At 39.3% G+C, this 20,558-nt stretch overlaps 1 protein-coding gene across 1 annotated transcript in view; it reads left to right on the forward strand.

Annotated features, from left to right (window-relative positions):
* DKK2 (dickkopf WNT signaling pathway inhibitor 2) overlaps positions 1-19,892 on the forward strand; it is a 41,345-nt gene extending 21,453 nt beyond the window's left edge. The window contains exons 2-4 of the mRNA XM_066186267.1: positions 13,951-14,101; positions 14,741-14,890; positions 15,416-19,892. Of these exons, the coding sequence (XP_066042364.1) occupies positions 13,951-14,101; positions 14,741-14,890; positions 15,416-15,666 (552 nt within the window). The 3' untranslated portion in view covers positions 15,667-19,892. The remainder of the gene's footprint in view (positions 1-13,950; positions 14,102-14,740; positions 14,891-15,415) is intronic.
* The last annotated feature ends 666 nt before the right edge of the window (positions 19,893-20,558 follow it).

Here is a 20,558-nt window from a genome sequence, read left to right on the forward strand (position 1 = left end):
CACTGCCTTCCATCGCACTTCACTAAGTTTTATAATGAAGACTTAAAACTTCAGCAGAGGAATAGGTCAGTGATTGTGAGGGTGTGTGTGTAGACCAACTTTGTCCTCTGTTTAAAGAAAAATCCTAACCGCACTAGGATGTTCTTACTTTTTTTTTCAGGTCTCATGATCAAGCATGGTAAGTCTTGTTCCTACAAGATAAGGAAAATATTTGAAAAGGATGTTTTGGAGGAGAATGATTGTGTTCTCTCAGAATGTGTTATAGAAACATCAAAATAGCAATGTAGTTATATGTTATGTTCAAGAGATATTCTGGAGTATACATGGGCCTAACTGATGGGCAGTGCACTTATGTCATGTTTTACTGAGGGACTTCTCAGTATCCATGTTCATGTTCTTTCACACAGTCCGCCTGTGGGCTTCAGACTGATTGCATTGCTTTGACTGAGGAAAAAGGTCTTTTATTGAATAAACCTGGACAAATATACTTACATTAGATTAAATCTTTGTAAGTACACTATGTGCTATCTAAAGCTTGAGCTAAGCATTGAGTAATTAATATACCCTATTGTTGCAGCTGAAGATAGCCTGACACCCTCAAACCAAGAATTTTGACTGATAATTTATTTATACTGACAAAATTTGTCTCTCTAAAATATATTATCTTCTGGCTGTTAATCCTTTAAGTTAAGCACTGACTTGCCTTCAGGCCAAGTCCTGAAGTGACATGCTTAAGTGAGGTTCTTTTGATTAAAATGAGAACAGTGCACCAAAATGACCAATTATGGGTTTTCAGGCAGAAAGTAGCAGCAAGGCTATGCCCCAGTACCTCAGTTTAGAGAGATCCTCTGAGTAGGGAAAGTGCTGGTTGCTCCCATCTCATATGAACCTTTGAGATGGTTTCAAGGAAAATCCACTTGATTTAGAAAACACTCTAACTTTTAAACAGTGGTACTTAGTTACTTTATGGGCTGCTTTTCCTACTTGGGAGAAACTTCTTAAGAAAATGGGATTTGTGTCTGTTTCGAGGATGAGTGGTCTGTGGAAAAGGGGTAATTTTCTCTTTTGTTTTGGGGTTTTTCCCCCGTGTTTTGTCACAAAATATGTAAACACTCAGATAAATGTAGTCACTTGGGTATGCAAAGGGCTGCCTAGTGGGTTTTGCAGCTCTTTCAGCAGAGCAGGTATGTAACCACCACTGATGTAAGAGTTGGTCCAGTGCAGGTGGAGAGAGATCCGTAGGGCCAAGTGCTCATCAGAGCTAAAGAAATGACCCAAAGGGAAATGTGCTGTCTTGTTTTAATTCCAATGTATTCTGAGCAGTCCTGTCTCCTGGAGATTTAGAAGAGCAGGAAATTGAAAGAGAATTTCTTGATTTGGGAAATACCCTTCTCATGACTAAGAAAAACCACCTAGTGTTCATTACTTTTCTGTGATGAAGTACTTTTAATTTATGTCAGTCTAGTCTTTTTCTGCCTTCTTGTCACGTAGGAAAATAATCTGTTGCCCAGTGCGTGAATCACACTTTGTGTACAGTAAACTATTACAAATGTGCATACATTATCAGAAATATAAACATGTAAATAACATCATCTTCACTACTGCTAATTGAACTATCCAATACTTAGTTATAACAACTTTTATCTGTCAAATTCAAATTCTTTTATTTTTCCCCTTAGTGTCATGTGGAGTATAGGGAAAAAAAAAGTCATATTTCCACATCTTCCAGCAAACACTGTAGCCAAAAGTAGGAAGGAAATCTTTTTTATCATAATCACATAGCCATGGTCAATGTTTGGTTTCAGCATGAAGTTAAAGGAGAACTCTGCACATAGCCATGCTCTAAAAGATTTTTGCCAGTTGTTAAATAGACTAAGTTTGTCTATAAAATATGCTTTAAAAAATCAAGTTATTTGTCTAAAATATGCTTCCATGGGTATCACTCAAAAGTAGGATATATATTTTTCCTACTTGGCTGGTAAATGTGGCCATCTTGATTTGTGTCTGTGTCTCTCTGTAAAGGAGATATTTGTTACAGTCACTATTGCTTATATTTAGCACATCTGAAAAGAAGGGTACAAATTCAGAAAAAAAGAAATAATGATCCAGTTAAATGAATTATTTCTGTACTGTGTACTTCTTACATGGCCTTTGCACAGCAAGCTGTTTATGCCCCACTAGCTTGGGTCCATGTGCTTAAAAGAAAGAAGAAAGAAAAAAGAAAAGGTAGACAAAACCAATGAAGTAAAACACTTGAAGTCTTTTCTGCCCCGTTGGTTTTGTTGTGTAGGCTATCTAGCAGGTAAAGAACTGATCATGTACAATTTTAAGAAAGCATAGCACCTAGATGATGCCTCTGGGCAAAGTTACAATGCCAACAAGAGGAGTTCAGGTATAGGATGACTCTATGTTTGCGATCCAGGGCATATAAATGTGAAAAATGCCTGCTAATGAAGCATGCAGTACCCTGGGGAATGCAGCTCATGCAGAATAGAAGTTGTCAAGAAGGTGGTGCAATATTACCATGGTTCCTGCTTCTTTGCCTTTCCTAACAAGAATCAGATATACACGGAAGTTTTCACTAAAATAAAGTTGCGAGAACTAAAAAGTAGTATCAGGTTGCTGCATCTGGCTTAACTTTAGAAGTGGAAATATAGTAATGGGATAAACGAAAGGGCCACCCACCATAAAGTGTGGGTGACCAGTATAAGGAAAAAGTACCCCCCCCCCTTTAATGCTTTTTTATTCCAAAGGCTGTCACAAAGAAATTGCTCTCAGTCTGATGTAGTGCCAAACATAGGGGATTAAGCTTTTTAATGACTTTTTGTTGACCAACATCCAAGACATCTAGGAACAAAAGAGATTCTGTAACTCCACATAAAGAATATTATTTTCAAACAAGAAAAGAGTACTTGAAAACGTAAGTTCAGAAGATAGGATAAAAGGTAGCAGGGAAGAGGATAAATGCATGTCTCAGCAGCAGAACAGTTTATTTTGAGGGTGGAGAACAGATTTAGAGCTAATTCCATGTTAAATGCCAGAATTCTAGGTAATCGCTTTCTGACAATGACTGGAATAGGACAGTGTCCATTTTGGCTTGATTCAGAAATTGTGTAGCATTCTTCTTCTTTCTTTCTTTCTTTCTTTCCCCTCTCTTTTTTTCTTTCATTTCTCTCAGATTGGGTGTGGGTTTTTTCTACAAATTAGATATTTTCTGAAATTCTACTGTTCTGTCTCTTTTGTGTAATGGTCCCTAACACTGAAGGAAGTCTTGCTTGAAAATGGAAAGGGGCCCATAAGATTGAGAAGAGGGTGTAGTCAGAGTACAGTGTCTGGAATGAAAGATGGTCCCTCAGAGTCTATTGCCGACTGAAACTAAAGCAGTCTCTCCTAACTCAGGGGCTGCAGACATAAATGTAGTCTGAAGCCACCCTGTTCTTGCCTCCTGGACTGCATGTGCTTGCTCTCTCTTCTGAGAATTGGGATCTGGGTTTGTTTGAATTAATAGTGAAGTCATTACACTATGTAAATATGTTAGTCTTCATCTGGTTTTACTCACAAGCTATTCTTGCCTTTCTGTGCTGTTCCTGTTTTCTTGTTTGTGCAAAATTAATCAGGAGCATTTTAAAAGAAAAGGGGGGAAAAGGGTGAATAGTGTTGAAACCTTGATTGGTACATTATTTACCACAGGCTGTAGTTTGGTAGGCAGTTCCAGCTTAATCATATAATAAGAGTACAATGACATTTTTAATGAAGCTTTTAGGAATCCTTTCCCTTTGTCATCTTTGGCCTTCTTTGAGTAAACTGTGATAATTTGTCTTAATAGCCTAGTATTACAAGTTTTCATTTTACTCTTACTGAGGAGTCAGCTGAGCAGTAGTATGAGCCTAAGCACTTCACAGAGGTTGTCTGTGCCCTCAGGGGGCTGTGACCAAGTGTTTTCCCAGGACAGCTGGTTTTTTGCAGGTAGTCCCACTGCATAAGCACTGCTGGCTCCTCATGGAAGCACAACTGCTCCTAGAATGAGTCAGGTGAGGAGTTGTACTCTCATAGTCTGATGCTTCCTGTTGCTATGAAAAGGAAAGCCCCAAGCTGCACTATTGACTTGTCCTGTTTCTCAGTCTCACTCCTGCAGACCAATTGCAAAAACTGATGAAATACTGACTTTGTTTCTTTCTTTTTCCTTTAAACTCATGGACTTCTGTGGCAGTGCCTCTGAATCATCTGTGGTGCAAGAGACTGGAAAATGGGAGCTGGTGCAGGTGCCCCAAAGTTGGTTGGTTGTTCTGACATTAAAGCTGGATTGATGGATTTTTGATGCCTCATTTCAATTCTCTGTAGGTGCTTTGACATCCCCAGTTCTCCCCGCAATGGAGCAGTCACAGCCATCACGTTGCAGAGGGGCTCACGTAGAACAGGAAGGGAGGGAAGGTGTTTAGAATATCAGATGACAATGGTGATTTCTGGTGCATAGAGAAAGAACTGGGGATTGAAAGAGGCACATGGGCCAGGTGCTCTCACATAAATGACCATAAAGGAAGGAGACAATAATGCTGACATTTGGTAATGATGTTAGCTTGTGGCCAGCAGTCTGCTGAAGTGGAGACTGCAGTTCATCCTTCTCAGATATATGGCATCTGGATGTCTCTCCAGCTGCCACAAATTCATGTTTTCAGGGCTGTCCTTTTAAATATGAAAACCATAGAAAGTGCAATTTGAAAAATGGTGTCTTAAATGCTTTGTATTCTGCAATGTAAAATATATTCTGTAAGGAATACTAAAGAGTCATTTCCAGGGTGAGGATTGCAGATGCTGCACAAATGTTTATAACCTGAAAGCATTCTCGCTCCAGGCAGTGTAGCAAGAAAGGAGAGTTTTTGCACTAACTTCAATAAGACAGGTTTTCCCCCTGATTTTTCTAGAATTTGTGAATGTTTGTAAGCAAAGGCAGTTTACTCACTTAGCAGGAATACTACAGAGGGTAAAGCTGTCATCTTACTTTTCTTGCTCTGTATACATGCTTGCAGAGATGGCTCCCAAAAAAGCTCCACCTTGACAGTGTGCCATGATTTGTGGATGTTCAGGCCCAGGTGTTGAACAGTAACTTGCTGCCAGCTCCCAGCAGTATTATTCTACACCCAGCCACATCATCTGAGTATTTCCCTCTGGTTTAATGCCTGGTACTTTAGGAACCATTGGGTCTGCTAGCTGTTTTCATCTGGATAGTATTCTTAGTATTCCAGCTGCTAATCTGTTGCAGTAAACATCTTGATCAAAAATCCAGGAGAGTCGCATGCTGAAATGGATGAAAAATAACCAATTAGAGACAAAACTAAAAAGCAAAACCATCAGAAAAGGGGTGGGGAAAAGGCAGAGATAAAAGGGCAAGAACAGTCTGCTGAAAAGACTGGACACAGAACAAGGCACGTGTTAACAAACCTCCATTCTTTGAGCAGCCTTTGGTGATGCACTTGAAAATGAAGTAAAATTAAGACCTGGAGGCTTCCTGACACGTTGATTTAGAACAGCGCTGTTGACTTCAAAGATTACCTAACATTGTTTTGATGCTCTGTTGTGATGCTGCTGCTGGTATTTCACTACACAATATAAATCAGATGTATTGAGACAGAGTCTGTAAGATTTGGGGTCAAACTCAATGTTCCCCAAATTTTTGTACCTTCTTAATTCATGTCTTCTGTAAGGTCCCAGTTCTACAGAGCAGGAAGTCGCCTTCAAAATCAAGAAGAGTAGGTGGGTCGTGATCTCTCCAAATGTTGAGGAGGAAACACTGCTATGAAATAGCATGGTCACAATAGGACGTAGACAGGGAAAGCCTAAGCACCTCTGTATGTACACTGTGCATGAGGCAGGAAACAAAGTTTGCTTCCTTTGAGAAGACAGGATTCAGCAGAGTGCCAATATTGACCTAAGGGTCAGTAATTTGTCTAATTTGTCTTAAAGATGGGATAGAATAAGAGGGCTCATAGCTGTGCTGCCTCAGGGACAACAATGTATATGCTGTATTCTGGAGCAAGTTAGATGCTCTTCTAGGATAAACAATGTGCATCTGTGCATATTTTGGGCATACTGTACTGCCCTTTAAGTTACTTGGAAATGTAATTAATTTCTGGTTTTACCTAGATGAGGAATTGAAAGTGAATTAAGTTGAATAAGATTTTAAAGTGGTTTATGCTATATGCGTTAAACATTTGGGTTTATACTTTCGTGACACGTGTAAAATGCACTAAATTAAGGTGGATTTAACTGAGATAATAGTATCCTCCCAGAAATTTTGCCGATCCATTTGCAGTCTTTCAGATTACCTTCCTCCATTTGTCCTTCTGAAGCCAAGGCCAGCTTTAGACACTACCTTCTCCCAGTAGGACACAAAATGTAGGTAAGAAAACTTCTGTAAGAGAAGGTGTAGATATATAAGTTGTGAAGTAACAAGTTGGAATGATCTAGATAGTCTAGACTTAAAATGCATGTTGAAATTCATTATGTCGGCTGAGAGACCCATAGGGTCACAGTGGGACTGAGATCTCATTCAGGAAGAGTGTTTGGAGATTTTTTTTTTTTGTCTGCACTGGGAGAGTCACCACTCACACTTACTAGTGCTGTGTGAAATAAGGCAACACAGCTCCCCTGTTTATTTGGAGGTGTTTCACTCTCCACCAGATGCAGCTACACACTCCCCCTGAGCACAGCTCCCTGAGCAACTGCCTAGAGCTTGCAGAACAGGATGTTGTTTTCCATGGCATTATTGTTTGAACAAGGAAAACTTACGAGAGGACCCCTGTGAGTCTTGCCTGTTGGTTCAGAGGGACCTCAGTGAGGTTTGTTTTCTGGTTGTTAAGATCTGAGTTTTCTTTGGCTCTAGCAAATCATGAGAGCTGGACTACTGCAGGTTGTAGAAATATTCTTTCCCTGGTGGTCTAATAGTGGATTGATAATTCCTTTGAAGCATGAATATTTATTGTTTAATAATGCAGGCTTCTGGGACCATTATCCACACAGTTTGAAGGAATGATCTTTGGAAGCTGTAGTATATGTATGCATGATGTCTGGTTCTCTGTGAATCAGACCTCATGTAACAGCAGTGTTGTGTTAAATTGAAGAGTTAAAAATAAATTATCTCTAGAAGAAAGTGCTTGTACTTAATCTAGAGGCTGAAGATGGTGCTTTTCTCTTTAGGTCTGGCAGAGAAATGGGTGAGAGTTATTTTAGCAAGAAGAAGGTTTGGTAAGAAAAATTGAATCATTAAGCTTGCTATGGCAACTGAAAGAAGTAAATCTGTTTCACTGCAACTCCTGTAAGTTTTTCTTTTAGGAAGGATCTGTGCCACAGCAGTCACTGAGAGTTGAGAGTTTCTGGTTTCTCAGTCTGAGACAGGATCCATGTCTGGAGCTGTCTGAGAGCACAGCATGATTTCCTCTGTGGGATAAATTAACCATGGCTTTGTGCTTGCACACAGTGAGATTCCTCGCTATCATCTATGCCTATGTTGAGCTAAGAATAGAAAAAAGCAACATCAGCAGTGCTGTGGGAAAACTTCATCAGTCCAGATGGCTGTTGATAAACTCTTTCCTTGTTTGGGATTAATAATTAAATAGTAGTAAATAATGGTAATTTCTCATCTGCATCTTGACCTACATGTCTGCTTAGCAGCTAGGAGAAAGTTAGGCTGAAGTCTGTCAAAGGTGGATTTCTCTGGATATACCTGAGAAGCTATCAGTAAGTAGTTTAGTTGCCTTGCAGGGAAAAAGACAATCCAGAAAGAGCTGGGAGTTTGCTTTGTTTGTTGGTTATTAAAAAACTTTGAATTCCCCTCTTACCCCCCTCCATTCTGCTTTATCACATTCATATGGTGCTGAATAAAGAGCTTTTATTTCCATTGTTACTAAGGTTTGTATCCTGTGAGATCATGTTAGGATTTCTCTCAGACTTCTTAGAGAGGATCTTCATTCTGTCTCCAAAGAGGCGAGTGGGACGAATCCCACATGTGATGTATTCATTTAGCTCTACAGGCCACATGTTGCATACAACTGTCCCACCAATGTTGATCTGTTAAAAGCCAAAACAAATTTGGGATCCCAACTCAGAATCAGGCCCAACTGGGGAGCCAAACAATGACTTGCATTCTTTGTAGTTAGTCTTGACAGCAGGCTATTTGGTTAAAGCATATGTTTGCATTTCCTAATTTATTGGCATGCTTTTAATTTGGATTACTAATTCTTCAGAGAAAGAGAAAAGAAAAAGAAAACATGGCACCCCTGTGGCTATTTCATATGTTTGCTCCATGGGGATCAAGTCCTTGTTCTGAAAGATAGTTCTGTCCTGTCCAAAGCAGGATGGGAAGGAGAGACTCTCATCATGATTGAGCCAGTTGGTTGCTTCATTGTGCCTGATGGCTTTGGAATATTATGCAATATGCCGAGGACTAAAGGCAAACAGGCACTTTTGTTCATCTCTCAAGTGGAGGTTGGAAACTCTGTCCTCTTGCCTGTAGGTCAGAACAGTTTTGATCATCTAGTCAGCATATTGGATATAGAAAGGTCAGCTTCCACGTCCCTCACAGTCATTATTTTAAAATTTAAAGAAGTATGATTAATTGAAATAGAGAAAATAACCTTTATAACTTAAGTAACAAGTGAGTTATAAACTGCGTTGCAGTACCAATTCATTTGTGGTAACTTGTCTCACAGACATTGTATGAATATAAAAGATTGTGTAGATGTGACATGGAAGAGATTTTGACAGCAGAAGAAGAGGTCCGTAGTGTGTGGTAGCACAGCCTAGTGACACAGATATTTGCACGGGATATTAATGAATAGCGATAGTATGTACAAGACTTAAGAGCCTAAATTTGTTTTGTGACATATGGGTACCTAGGAAGCAAGGGCATTCCTGGGATAATGTGTGTGTCCATTTCCTTGTGTCCCTAGTCTCACCTTTGCAATATAGCTACTGCCTCTTTGCCAAGTGAAAGAGGATAATGTAGGACTGACCTGGTAGCTCTGGAGGGCTCTCACTTTCTGGCTGTACAACTGGTTGTAGCTTTTCTCCTCTTCATCCACTCAGTCCCCACTGTCATCAGGGGATGATGGTATGGACCAAATCTGGCAGAGTGTGCAGAACAATAAGTGCTGTGGTACTGTCTTTTCTGTGGTACATGAAACTTCATCTGTCTTACTGAGTGCTCCTTGGCATCTGCAGTGAAAGGTTAATGGACAATCTCCGTGCTGTTTCTCCTGCTGGGAGTGGTAGTAGCCATGATTTTCTGCCAGGACTGACTCTGCACTTGCACTTTATGATGTGTTTTAAAAAAAAGTTAATTGCTTCTGGGGGAATCGCTACTGATATCTGTTCCATCAAAACAGTTATTTAGGCACAGCTCCTCTCAGTGTTGAAGGTGGTTCTGAAGTCAGCAGTGTCTCGACTGCTTGTGCTGGGTAAGTGATGACACAGCCTAGGTAAAAATTCCAGTGACTCTTCTTGCCTTTCACTGACTTGGTTAGGTAGTACAGTGTGGGCTACTTCAGCATAAAAACAAATGAGACATCATAATATGAACAGATGAGAGCCTGGTGACTAAGACACTGGCTGGGAATATTGTCTTCAAATATTTGCTGGAGGCCATGCTGAAATTCAAGACCTTCTCTCCCAAAGCTCAATAAAGTATGTTTGCCATCAGTCTCCCCACCCTTCAGCACATTACAGCGTCTGTCTTACTATCCCCCTGGAGTGCTTCTCCATTACATTTTATAGTGCCAGACAGAGAGACTCAAACTGTTTGACTTCTTAGCACAACAGTCGGACCACTTAATATTGCTTGAGCTTGAAGTGAAACTCTGTGATGCCTATAAAATATATGTGATAGCAAATGACTCCAGCAAAAATGTCAAGAAAGTGTCATTGCACTGAGAAAAGGGGCTAAGAGCTCCTCTGTCAAAAGGGAAAGATAAAGGTAAACATAAACCTCAGTGCTGCATAATTCTCAGATCATGAGAATGACATTGCCCACTTAGTCACAAAATGTAGACAGTCAGTTCCTTATGCAGCCTTCCTAGGAAGTTAATTAAAAAAGGAAGATCTTCAGTGCTTGGAAGGACTTGTTCTTAAAAATCCCCAACTTTTCTCCTCTATCCTCTGCATAATTTTCCTTGGCTATTTCTATCATGCATTCATGGAATTTTGAATATAACTTCAGAAGGGAAAGGAATATTCTCTCTCTCCAAGAGAAAAGTTTAATATCTCTGTGTTTTTGTGACCCAACTGGTAAAGCTTAGTCTTGGTGGTGACAGCTGACATTTGATGCAGGTGACATTTTGGCACAGCACAAGCAACTCCCAATTGAACATCTAGCCTGAATCCTCCAACATTGCAAAAACCCTTTTGCTGTACAATTTTGGACAAGTACTCAACAGTATTTTTTTTACAAGGATAAAAAACTATTTGGAATGGCTGAGGAAAAATCATGTCAGCAAACAATGATCTTAATCAGACAACACATTCTGAAAATGTGACTCATTATCACAGGCAAATCTAGTTTATGTCATGCTACGGGTGACTTGATTGCCTGTAACTGGGATAAAAAATTAAGATTGTTTAAATGCAGCTTCAGGGAGTGCTACATATTTTATCTCAGTTTCATCTGGTTTCCCATGATATCAAAGCTGTGTTTAGTGGATGGAGATTTACAACCAGAAAATGATATCTATAGCTGAAGAATGTGAAGGGATGATGTAGAATAGAATAGAATTAGTTGTCATTGCTGGGGAAGTAGAGCTGGTTTACAGCTTGCTTCTTCCCTCTCCATCTGGGACTGATCTGTGTCTTTGTGCTGTATATAGGAAATGTTCTCTACAATTCTCTGAATGTAAAGACTCTGTCCAGGCACAGTAGTGTAGGAGATTTTGAAAACCTTGACTTATGTATATATAATAGTTAACATGCACATTTTTACACGTGTGTTTCCTTTACCCTGTATTTTAAAAAAGGAGTATATCTAGATTGACTCAACTGACAACAAAGGAAATTATGGATGCATTTCCCTCTTGCTAGCCAAGGCTAAGTACACAATATATTATTTTGTTTTATCTATATGTTTCCCTAATGAATGCTACGCAGCAATAGAAATTACTCGGCTAAGAGCAGGAATTATGTCTATTCTAATGAATGTCCAGTGACTAGGAAACAGACACGAGACTATAAAAGCATTTTTGTTTCAAGGTCCCTGTGATTGATAGCCAGGATATAAATGGATAGTGATTTTGGCAAATCAAAACAGTTTCTGGCAGCAGGCATTTGCAAGAGGCTTTCTTGTATGGCTGGCTGGTAGCTGGTCTTTTGAGTGCACCTGCTAGTTATTGTCTAAGCTACATGTAACATACTTATTTTTTTGATGTGCTGCAGTCATTCACCTTAGGTAGGTCAGTTTCGGCCTCTTGTAATTCAAAATTATCATTTTTATTTAGCAATGGGCTCTAGATTGGGAAGAAAGGCTGGGTTCTTTTGATTTCCCTGGCAATTTTTGAAGTTGTCTTTTGTTACTTTTACCATTCTCAAGGACAGAGCTTAGAGCTGACAATTAGATGTGTATCTTGAAATATCTTTTCCATGTCACTCAGCTTAAAGCCAAAAGTAAAACAATCATTAGATATGGTATGTGAGAGCATTCCTTAGCACCATTCAGGATCAGGGAACGTTTTTTTTTAAGAAGCTATTTGAAGAACCAAAATAAAACTGCAAGTAGGCTTCTTGCTGACAAGTTGCAGGTGTATGCCACATGCCCATATTGGAAAAAAGATGTGGTTATGAAGGTCTTGATGACAGACAAGGGTCTAAAATGCCTTCATCTCCAGGTTTTAGGCAGTCCATCTGTTTTTTATTTGCGTTTCCTCCAGCTAGCAGAGTTAGTATTTTCCAAACTTGGTATAACCAGGCACAAGTCTAAATAAAATTGCTTTTTTTTTTTTGTATTCTAAGATCCTTTGGTTAGTAAGGTATAATTTAAATCAGGAAAGTCTTAATTTTATGGTAACTATATAATAATTTTAAAGTTAGCTGGTTTTGGTTTTGGGTTGTTTTTTTTTGAAAAATGAGGGACAGGAGTGATGAGATTGAGGAAAGAGCAATTTAGCTCCACTTTGCTAGAAAAAGTTGCATCTGCTTATGCCTTTAAAGTACCAAAAAGGTATTTCTATTTGTCTCTTATTGGTACTTCTAGCTTAAAAGTCCCAGCCTTCTTTGATTTCAAACTCTTGAGGAAATGTTCATTCTTAAGGCTAAAAGACTTCCACATACTTCGGATTACTTCAAACAGCAGCACCCCGGAAAAGTTCTCAAAGACACATATTCAGAGGGCAGAAGTAATAGGGAAACAGCACTTGGGAAATATCCAGCCAGCACTTTTGGTACTGTAAAGTAAATTTTGACAAAGAAAACAACTCATGAAGTCATATGAGTAATGGCATCATTTCCCCTCCCACTACTGACATGAGAGAAATTTGTTTGGCTTTCTTAGAAGACCTCTTATTTATTATGTGATTCTCAACAGAGTGGCATGAAGATAGATAAGAGTTTCTCCATCTGAAAAAACAATTTTCAAAGTGAATTCTCAAAGGCCTCAAAGTTTTTCTTTTCTGAGAGCAACATAAGTCTTGATTTCAAATATGATTACAGAAAACTAATTAGTTTTCTGGAAATTAGTCAGTTAAGCTTTTTGTTTGAGGTAAACAACTAATTGCAAAATTGTTTTGAAAAGCAATAGTTTGATTTATTTGAAATACTAGAGAAAATTAGTTGAGGAAGTGTAAACATAATTTCCCAGAAAGTGCACAAAATTTATTGTCATCTTTTTTTTATTTAAACAAATTCTACAAGAATAATTTTGAAGAATGGAAAAAAAATTGTAATTAATTAAATGGGCAGTAAAATTAGATTCAAACAGATAGCATAATTGTAGCTGTGTGGGAGTCAGCAAAAAGCATCCTGGAATGTGGCAGTGTATGTTATTATGTCTCTTTCAAGAATCCTCTCTTTTGCTTTTGTTTCCTTATGTAGGAACAAAGTTTTCTATATCTTTATAGGAGAATGCAGTGTTGTTTTTTTTTTTTTTTTATTTAAGTCTGTTTTCCTGTGAGGTAATGCTGGTTTTGATGAATATAGAAGAATTGTACACGCATGTATCTGCTGGGAGGGAGTTGCATGTGCAAGATATTTTGTGCTCCATTATATATTCCATGCTGTATACCACAGGGTGTTGTTTAGCAGGTGACAAGTTTAAGGAGTATATACTAAGACGATTAAGTGAATAAAAGGTTATCAAAGTGAAATGCTGACCAGTGAGGTTTGTTCACTTCCAAGGAGTCCCACTGGTGTGGGCCAGGGATGAGTGGTGCAGTTACAGACATTTGAATGAGTGTGATGCAGATACTCGCTGTGACAACACCAAGCTTATTGATAATAAATCAGTGTGTCTGACAACTCTCAAAATAAAAATGCCTCATCAGAGTTTTAAATGAAATGTTACCTATTGGAGGGTCTGTTTCAGTAGTTTTACTTGCTTTCATGAATGTGTTGATTGTTCATTGTGGAGTTTTAAGCTCTTGCCTATGAATGAGATCCCTGAATCCATGAAAATATGAAATCCCTTGTGCTCACATACATTTGAGGTAAGGAAAGATGAAACCATGAGCAAGCAGGTTCTATTGCTGTGTGGCTGCAGTGGAGCATCCCTAGTTGCATCTCCTAGCCCTGTGAATTGTTACCTCAGCTATTGTTTTATTTTGGAGGTTTTGGTGGTAGTTTGTTTTCCTGGTGTTTGTTTGTTTGTGGTTTTTTGGTTTTGGTTGGTTGGTTGGTTTTTTTGTATGGGCTGCATCCATTCCTTGTGCAAACGAGTAGACCTTGTGTAGACCTTGTGTAAACCTTTCTCTTCCCCCCCAGGCCTATCCTTGCACTAACGACAAGGAGTGTGAAGTTGGGCGGTACTGCCACAGCCCCCACCAAGCCACGTCTGCCTGCATGATGTGCCGCAGGAAGAAGAAACGCTGCCACCGGGACGGGATGTGCTGCCCTGGGAACCGCTGCAACAACGGTACAGCTGCAGCTCTGGGCTGTTCTCCAGAAAATCAGTCTGTTGACATCGCCTGTTTCTATGAGTGTGCCCAGCAACAGTATTTTTTTCCTCTGGGTGGTAGCACTTCTTTTTCTAAGCCAAGAAAAAATTGTCTGCTTCATTCCACTCTGCCTAATTTTCTCTAATAGTATTTCTATGTTTGGGGCTCAGGTACTACCAGTCTTTTCTTATAGTTTGTGGTGGAGAAACACGAAAATGCTGCTGCTTAAAATCGCAGCTCTACATTCAATGTGGCTTGATTCACTCCACAGAAGTCATATTTTAAGGAAGCAACAGAGACTTAACGAACCCTGAATCTACTCTCCCTAGGGAGGTTTATAACCATACTGTTTGCATTCCCATGGAGACTGGAGAGAGATGTCTGTAAGGAGCTCTCCAGGGGCTCAGACTGTAAAGCCAGAGTGACAGAGAGACTGTCTGACAGTGAGTGAAGAAGAGCTGTAGTGAGGCTAAGTGCCAGGAACCAGAGGTGTGTGATTAGAGCTGAGCATCATTGAGGCAAACCCCTATGCTTTTGTTGTTCTGACATGGTCAGTGAATGTCTCTCAGCTGCTTTTCCTCTTATTCAAATCTTTGAGTGTTGTCTTTTCCTTGCAGGTATTTGCATACCAGTAACTGAAAGCATCCTTACTCCTCACATCCCTGCTCTAGAAGGGCCACGCAACAAGAAGAATGGTCATTATGCAAGCAAGGATTTGGGATGGCACAACATGGGGAGATCCCGATCCAAGCTGTCACACATAAAAGGTAAGATCACATTTGGACTGGACTGCTCTGTTCCTTCATGTCATGAGTCCTGTCAGTGCTGTTAAAATACAGCAGTGGAAGCCAGAAATAGGCAGTAATTTCACAGGGAGTGAATGTCTATTGTGAGAGTTCACAGCATGACTCAGAAAGTGATGTAATGCTAACTGACAGTTCCTATGATTGAAACAGCATCTGCTTTCTTCGTGTCAGATGTGGACCGACAATCATTTTATCAGTTGTGCAAGTCTGCAGACATCCTCCTCTGGTAACAGCCATGTAATTGAACACTTGTAATTCTGATTACAATCCTGTAGCAGAAGTTCTCCTCACTAAGTCTTATGGCAACTCTCGTGCATTACCTCTTTGAACCTTCCTAATTAGTATCTTCTCGTGTTTACATCCTTCAAATAGCCACAGGTGGAAATATCACTTCTTGTTTTTCTCAGTTTCATTTGCATAAATCTGCACTGAATCTATGCTTTCATGTTTTCCCATGAGATAAAATAATATGGTTGCTCTTTTTAGGGCACGAAGGCGACCCCTGCCTACGGTCATCAGACTGTATTGAGGGACATTGCTGTGCTCGCCATTTCTGGACGAAAATTTGCAAGCCTGTGTTGCATCAGGGGGAGGTGTGCACCAAACAGCGCAAGAAAGGGTCCCATGGACTGGAGATTTTCCAACGATGTGACTGTGCCAAGGGTTTGTCTTGTAAAGTATGGAAAGATGCAACCTCATCTTCTAAATCAAGACTTCATGTGTGCCAGAAGATCTGAATGAGAATTGGGAAGATACTATTAAGTAACTGTGTTTTTATGTGTTTAATGCATTATGGCATGGTGGAAAAAGGGAACTGCAAATGAAAGTGGAATGGCTAAAGTAACAGTTAGAGTATAAGTCACATCAAATGCATTTCTTTTTGAGCTGCTGGTAAACGAAAGTGTAGCTGGAGTTCACCTACCGCGCAGTTCTCCTGTAAATAATTCTACAATTTGTGGGAAATGCTAGTATGCAAACAAGTAGAGTGGAAATGAATGTCACTTACCTTGCTGTGTTGTCCCATGATGTTTCAGGGGTTCCGTGTTAGGGCTACAGTGGGTCTGCAGCATGGTAAGGATTTTCTACAGAAATTGTATACGTTGTACATAGGAAGCAGTGCATGCCAGGAAGACCCATCTGTCAACACATTATTGGCCACATTGCAGGTGTGAGAAATGGAAATAAAGTTACTGTGAATGTCCACATGCCCTCGTTATTCAGGGCTGACACTTCAGCAAGGAAGCACTCCTGCCGGACAAGAGTGCTATGTTTTGCAGGCCCTTATGAAGAAGGTGAAAACTGTCCATCTCAAAATTTCAAGAGAGCAGCAGTTTATCTAAGAGGAGGCATTTAAACAGGGTTTTGTTTCCTATACGTGGGTAAATTGAAATGATTTATGTAGTTCAGTGTCATAGTATGGCACTTAATCACTTGTATTTGCCTCAGTTTACTGCTAAGATACGTTGGGTTGAACAGATAAAGCAAGTATGTGTGCATGCTGAATCCAGAATTATATACAGGCAGTTCCTCATTAGTCTTAAATATACTTTCCTTGCCTAAGCATTCTTGCATTATAGACATTTCCAAAAGAAATAGCAGAGTGTCGAAGTGCTTAACATGAAGAGCTTTGAAGTTGTTTCTCTGTTGCTGTTATAATATAATATATATAACACCTCAGCATTTGTTGAGGTGTTTCAAGCATACTGCTACAAACTCAAATTTTTTACATTTTATGGCACTCTGCAGCATTATAATGGATTTGTTCTCGAGACAGCAAAGAAAGAGGAGTTGGGTCTTGTGAGCACCTTGTCTCCTACAGAAGAGGATGTAAGAAGATGGCATGACCACAAATGACTTGTTAAACATCGTGTGACGTCACAACATACCAGCCTCCAGCATGTATTCAGCCTGAAACTGATGTCCTCTCACTCTGGAGTGTTCTGCCAGGAATGACAGAAATATATAGACTGTGGAAACAGCTGCCAACCCTAGGTTGTTTGTGTACTGGTTAAAAAAAAGCCTCTGTCCCTTGACTTGTCTCCCAGGTCTTTTCAAACTTTTTAAATTTTACTTTGCAAATATTCCTTTGTATAAACTTTGGGAAAGAGACTGATATTACTTTAAAGAAGTCTGATTCTATAATTGACCTACTGCTAAGTAGTAATTACCCATTTATGTTTACCCGTTTTCCTGTTCTGTAATACAAGAGACTTTTCTGTTTATTCAGTTCTGCACAACACGGGTAGGCCAGTACGTATTTTAACTTCAAAGACCATGTGCCCATTACCTGACACATTTTTCCACCAATGGGATGCTTTAAAGCTTTAGCTTATCTACACCATTTGGCTCCGCTTTCCTAAATAGAACACAGACCTCAACTTCATTGCCCTTATCTTTCATTAGAGTCTAAAGCAGAAGAGTATTTCTCACACCTCTTTCCCTACTGGAAACAACTCTTCTTACTCCAGCAGGTTCCAATGTCACTGGAAAAGGAATAAGGCACAGAAATTTCAAGATACTAAAAAAGTCTAGGAACCAATTTTTCAAGTTTTATTTACACTGACACAAGACATACTCAGAGGAAGAACTCAAGTGCTCTCATTATCACTACATATATAAAAATGATAACCAGCATGAGCAGGGGCGTTGCAGAAATGGGGTCCCAGCATTTTTTAGCTCTTATTGGCCTACCCACTATTTTGCTCTTGCAAAACAGTTACTTGGGATAATTTATTTACAGGAAATGTTTAATGAGATGTATTTTCTTATAGAGATATTTCTTACACAAAGCTTTGTAGCAAAATATATTTGCAGCCTGTTGACTTTAATGTAGAAAAATGTATAATAAGATTAAATATATTAAATTTCCTTTCACATTCCTCCCCAAATATTTTACCCAAATTCTTTTCCTTTCCTGCTGCTTATGAGTAGTTCTTTACAGACAAACATGCAAATCAGTTGAAAAAAAATCATATATCTTAGTTATGCAAGGAAAAAACATCTGATTGTACTTGTGTCTGTGTGCAGGCTGAGTTTTGGTAAAAAGCATGAAGGTCATCTTAAAATCCCCATACAACATTTCTACAAAACTGTTTTAAGTGACAGCTACCTGTATGCTTCTCTTGGGTTGGTTTGCACCTAAACACTCAAGAATACCTTTTAAAAATAATGCACCTGGTTGTGTAATATAAAATCAACCAGGTTAAGTAGGAAAGGTATGCAGACATATTCCCTGGATAGTGATACATACCAGAGGGATTCATGATGGATAAAGGTGGTATTCAAATTACACAGCATTTTGTTAGAGGCATCAGCATGTAAATGCGCTCCTGCAAAATCTATAACTAGCAATTCTGAAATGGCAATGTACAGCATCAACTCTAATAACATGAAACAATCCATGTGGCATAACTGCAAATACTGTTAATACAACCAGCCAAGTTTTGATCCCAGGAAAACTCCTGCAGAGCACAATGAATATTGCAAAATAATGGTTGTGGTTATTGAGCAATGGTCTTGATACCCCTGTTAGTTGTTTCTGGCAAACCTTTGCTCCAACAGATGTACATTTGAGGGATGGAATGGTCTCCAAGTCACACTAGTGATTTTATAAAATGAAAAGGTTTAGCTACTGCCATTTCCAATATTTGGTTGGTAGGCCTTTGAAGATTCCAACACTTTAAACATCAACATAATAAAGCTGTGAGCATTTTCAGAGCCCAATGACTTCAACAGAGACTGCCAAAGCCTTCAGAGATTTAATCTGGGAACAAAAACAATAGGCACAGGCAGTTCCTTGCACACCACAAATACTGAGCCACATAGCTGAACAGAGTAGCATGCAAGCAGTTTCGTAAGACTGAACTTTGGTTGCTTAGAAGACAGTCAGACAGTGTTTTGTGGAAATATACATCAGTTTGAGAATAAAAGAACAGCTAAATTTGGGGATAATTGCTCTCACTCACTGTGTCACTCATCATGGGAATTAAGGATGAGTTTGGTTCAGTAACAAGAGTGAGTTTGGTTTCAGAAATCTGCTGTCACGACACAAGTACACAAGATGTTATTGCTGAACAATTCAAATAATTTTCCTATTAGCCTAGAATAGCCTCAGCAATGCAACATCTCTTTGGAAATACTTATTACTTTTCTAAAAATAATGGATTTCTACTCTGTAACTACGTGTATTTGATTTACACTATAAATGTGGGTGTGTATCTATTACTGGACTATTTGCTTTGTCTCATTGTTTGCAACCTATAGTATTTATGATTTTAAACATTTTTTTTAAATGAAAACAATTAAAATAGATTTATCCTCTTCTACAACAACACTTTCAACAGCATACATCCAGCATCTGACACCTAAGCCAGAATTCACTGAAATTTAAGCTGTCTTCTGCATATTCTGACTTTCCAGCTCATTGTCTCAGTAACAAAAAAAAAGCCCTCACCAAACACCATAAAAGATCTTGGGCAGAGGCTGAGAAGAGACATTCCTAAACTATTCCTTGTCACCAGCCCACTCTACTTTCACTTTAGAGCTCTGCATCATCACCCCCACTAGAAAAAGTAAGTGCCATCAAAGAAAATTTGTATTTTTCATCCCTTGCAGTTTGCTTCCTTCTAGGAAAGCCATTTCAGGACCTCAAAGAAAGAGGTCCTGGAGGTCAAAACCAGGAGAAACTCATATAACAGAGAGTCTAAGCTCTGGCTTTTAGGAATTTTGAGATCTATCCTCTAACTTTCAAAAATTTAACTGCTATGAAAATTATGTAATATCAAGACCACGTCTCTAAAAAATAAAGAAACCTTGTTCTTTGGATAGTCAGTCTCATGTTCTGAAAATAACTGCTCACAGTGAGGGAGAAAAAACAAACACTTCCTCATCACCCAGGCAACCTTACCTGTAGTCCCTGATAAAGGGAAAGCAGTTGTTTTGGATTTCTTTTGCTCTGGGCACAGTGTACACAAAGGAATCATTAATTTGATTTTTAAATCAAACTAATAATAAAGTTTTGGTTTCTTACCTTGCTCACCAGTCTGAGGTATGATATCTCTCTTTTGCTTCACTAGACAGGAGTGAAGAAACAGTTAGCTTCAAGGTCTGTTCTCCCTCATTTAAATCCTAGTATTTCATTGAGATAAAGACTTTCAGCTCAAGTGCCTTATCAGCTAATACAGTTTTTCACATGCTCACTACTACCAAAAAGTGCTTACTGGACAATGCAGATCCTGTGTCCATTCTTACCATTTGTTTAGGTTCAACTTTACATGGTTTCTATGAGTTACTGAGAAGCCCCAGATGTCAGCTGCAGCCCTGTTATGGCTTTGCCAGCTTTACACAGCCTTGCTTGTGGCAAAAATGCAGGATAAGGGGAAAGCACCAAAAAAGCTGAAGGTGGCAAGGGTGGGAACCAGCCCAAAGCTTGAAATGGTGGGTACAGGGGGCAAGCTACCTCAAAATGTAGTTAGATGTTATTGCAAACACTGTGAACATTAATGGTAACCCACACAATAATTAGGAGCAGGGGAAGGGCAAATGTCCTCTCTTTGCTCCTGAGCCACGACCCAACAATACTGACCCAAAGAGGGAGGCAAGTTTTACTGACCCAGGTCCTTCAAAAGCT

The sequence above is a fragment of the Chamaea fasciata genome, unplaced genomic scaffold, assembly GCF_029207755.1.
Source record: "Chamaea fasciata isolate MVZ Bird 193981 ecotype frontalis unplaced genomic scaffold, bChaFas1.0.hap1 SCAF_6, whole genome shotgun sequence".
Classification (NCBI taxonomy): domain Eukaryota; kingdom Metazoa; phylum Chordata; class Aves; order Passeriformes; family Sylviidae; genus Chamaea; species Chamaea fasciata.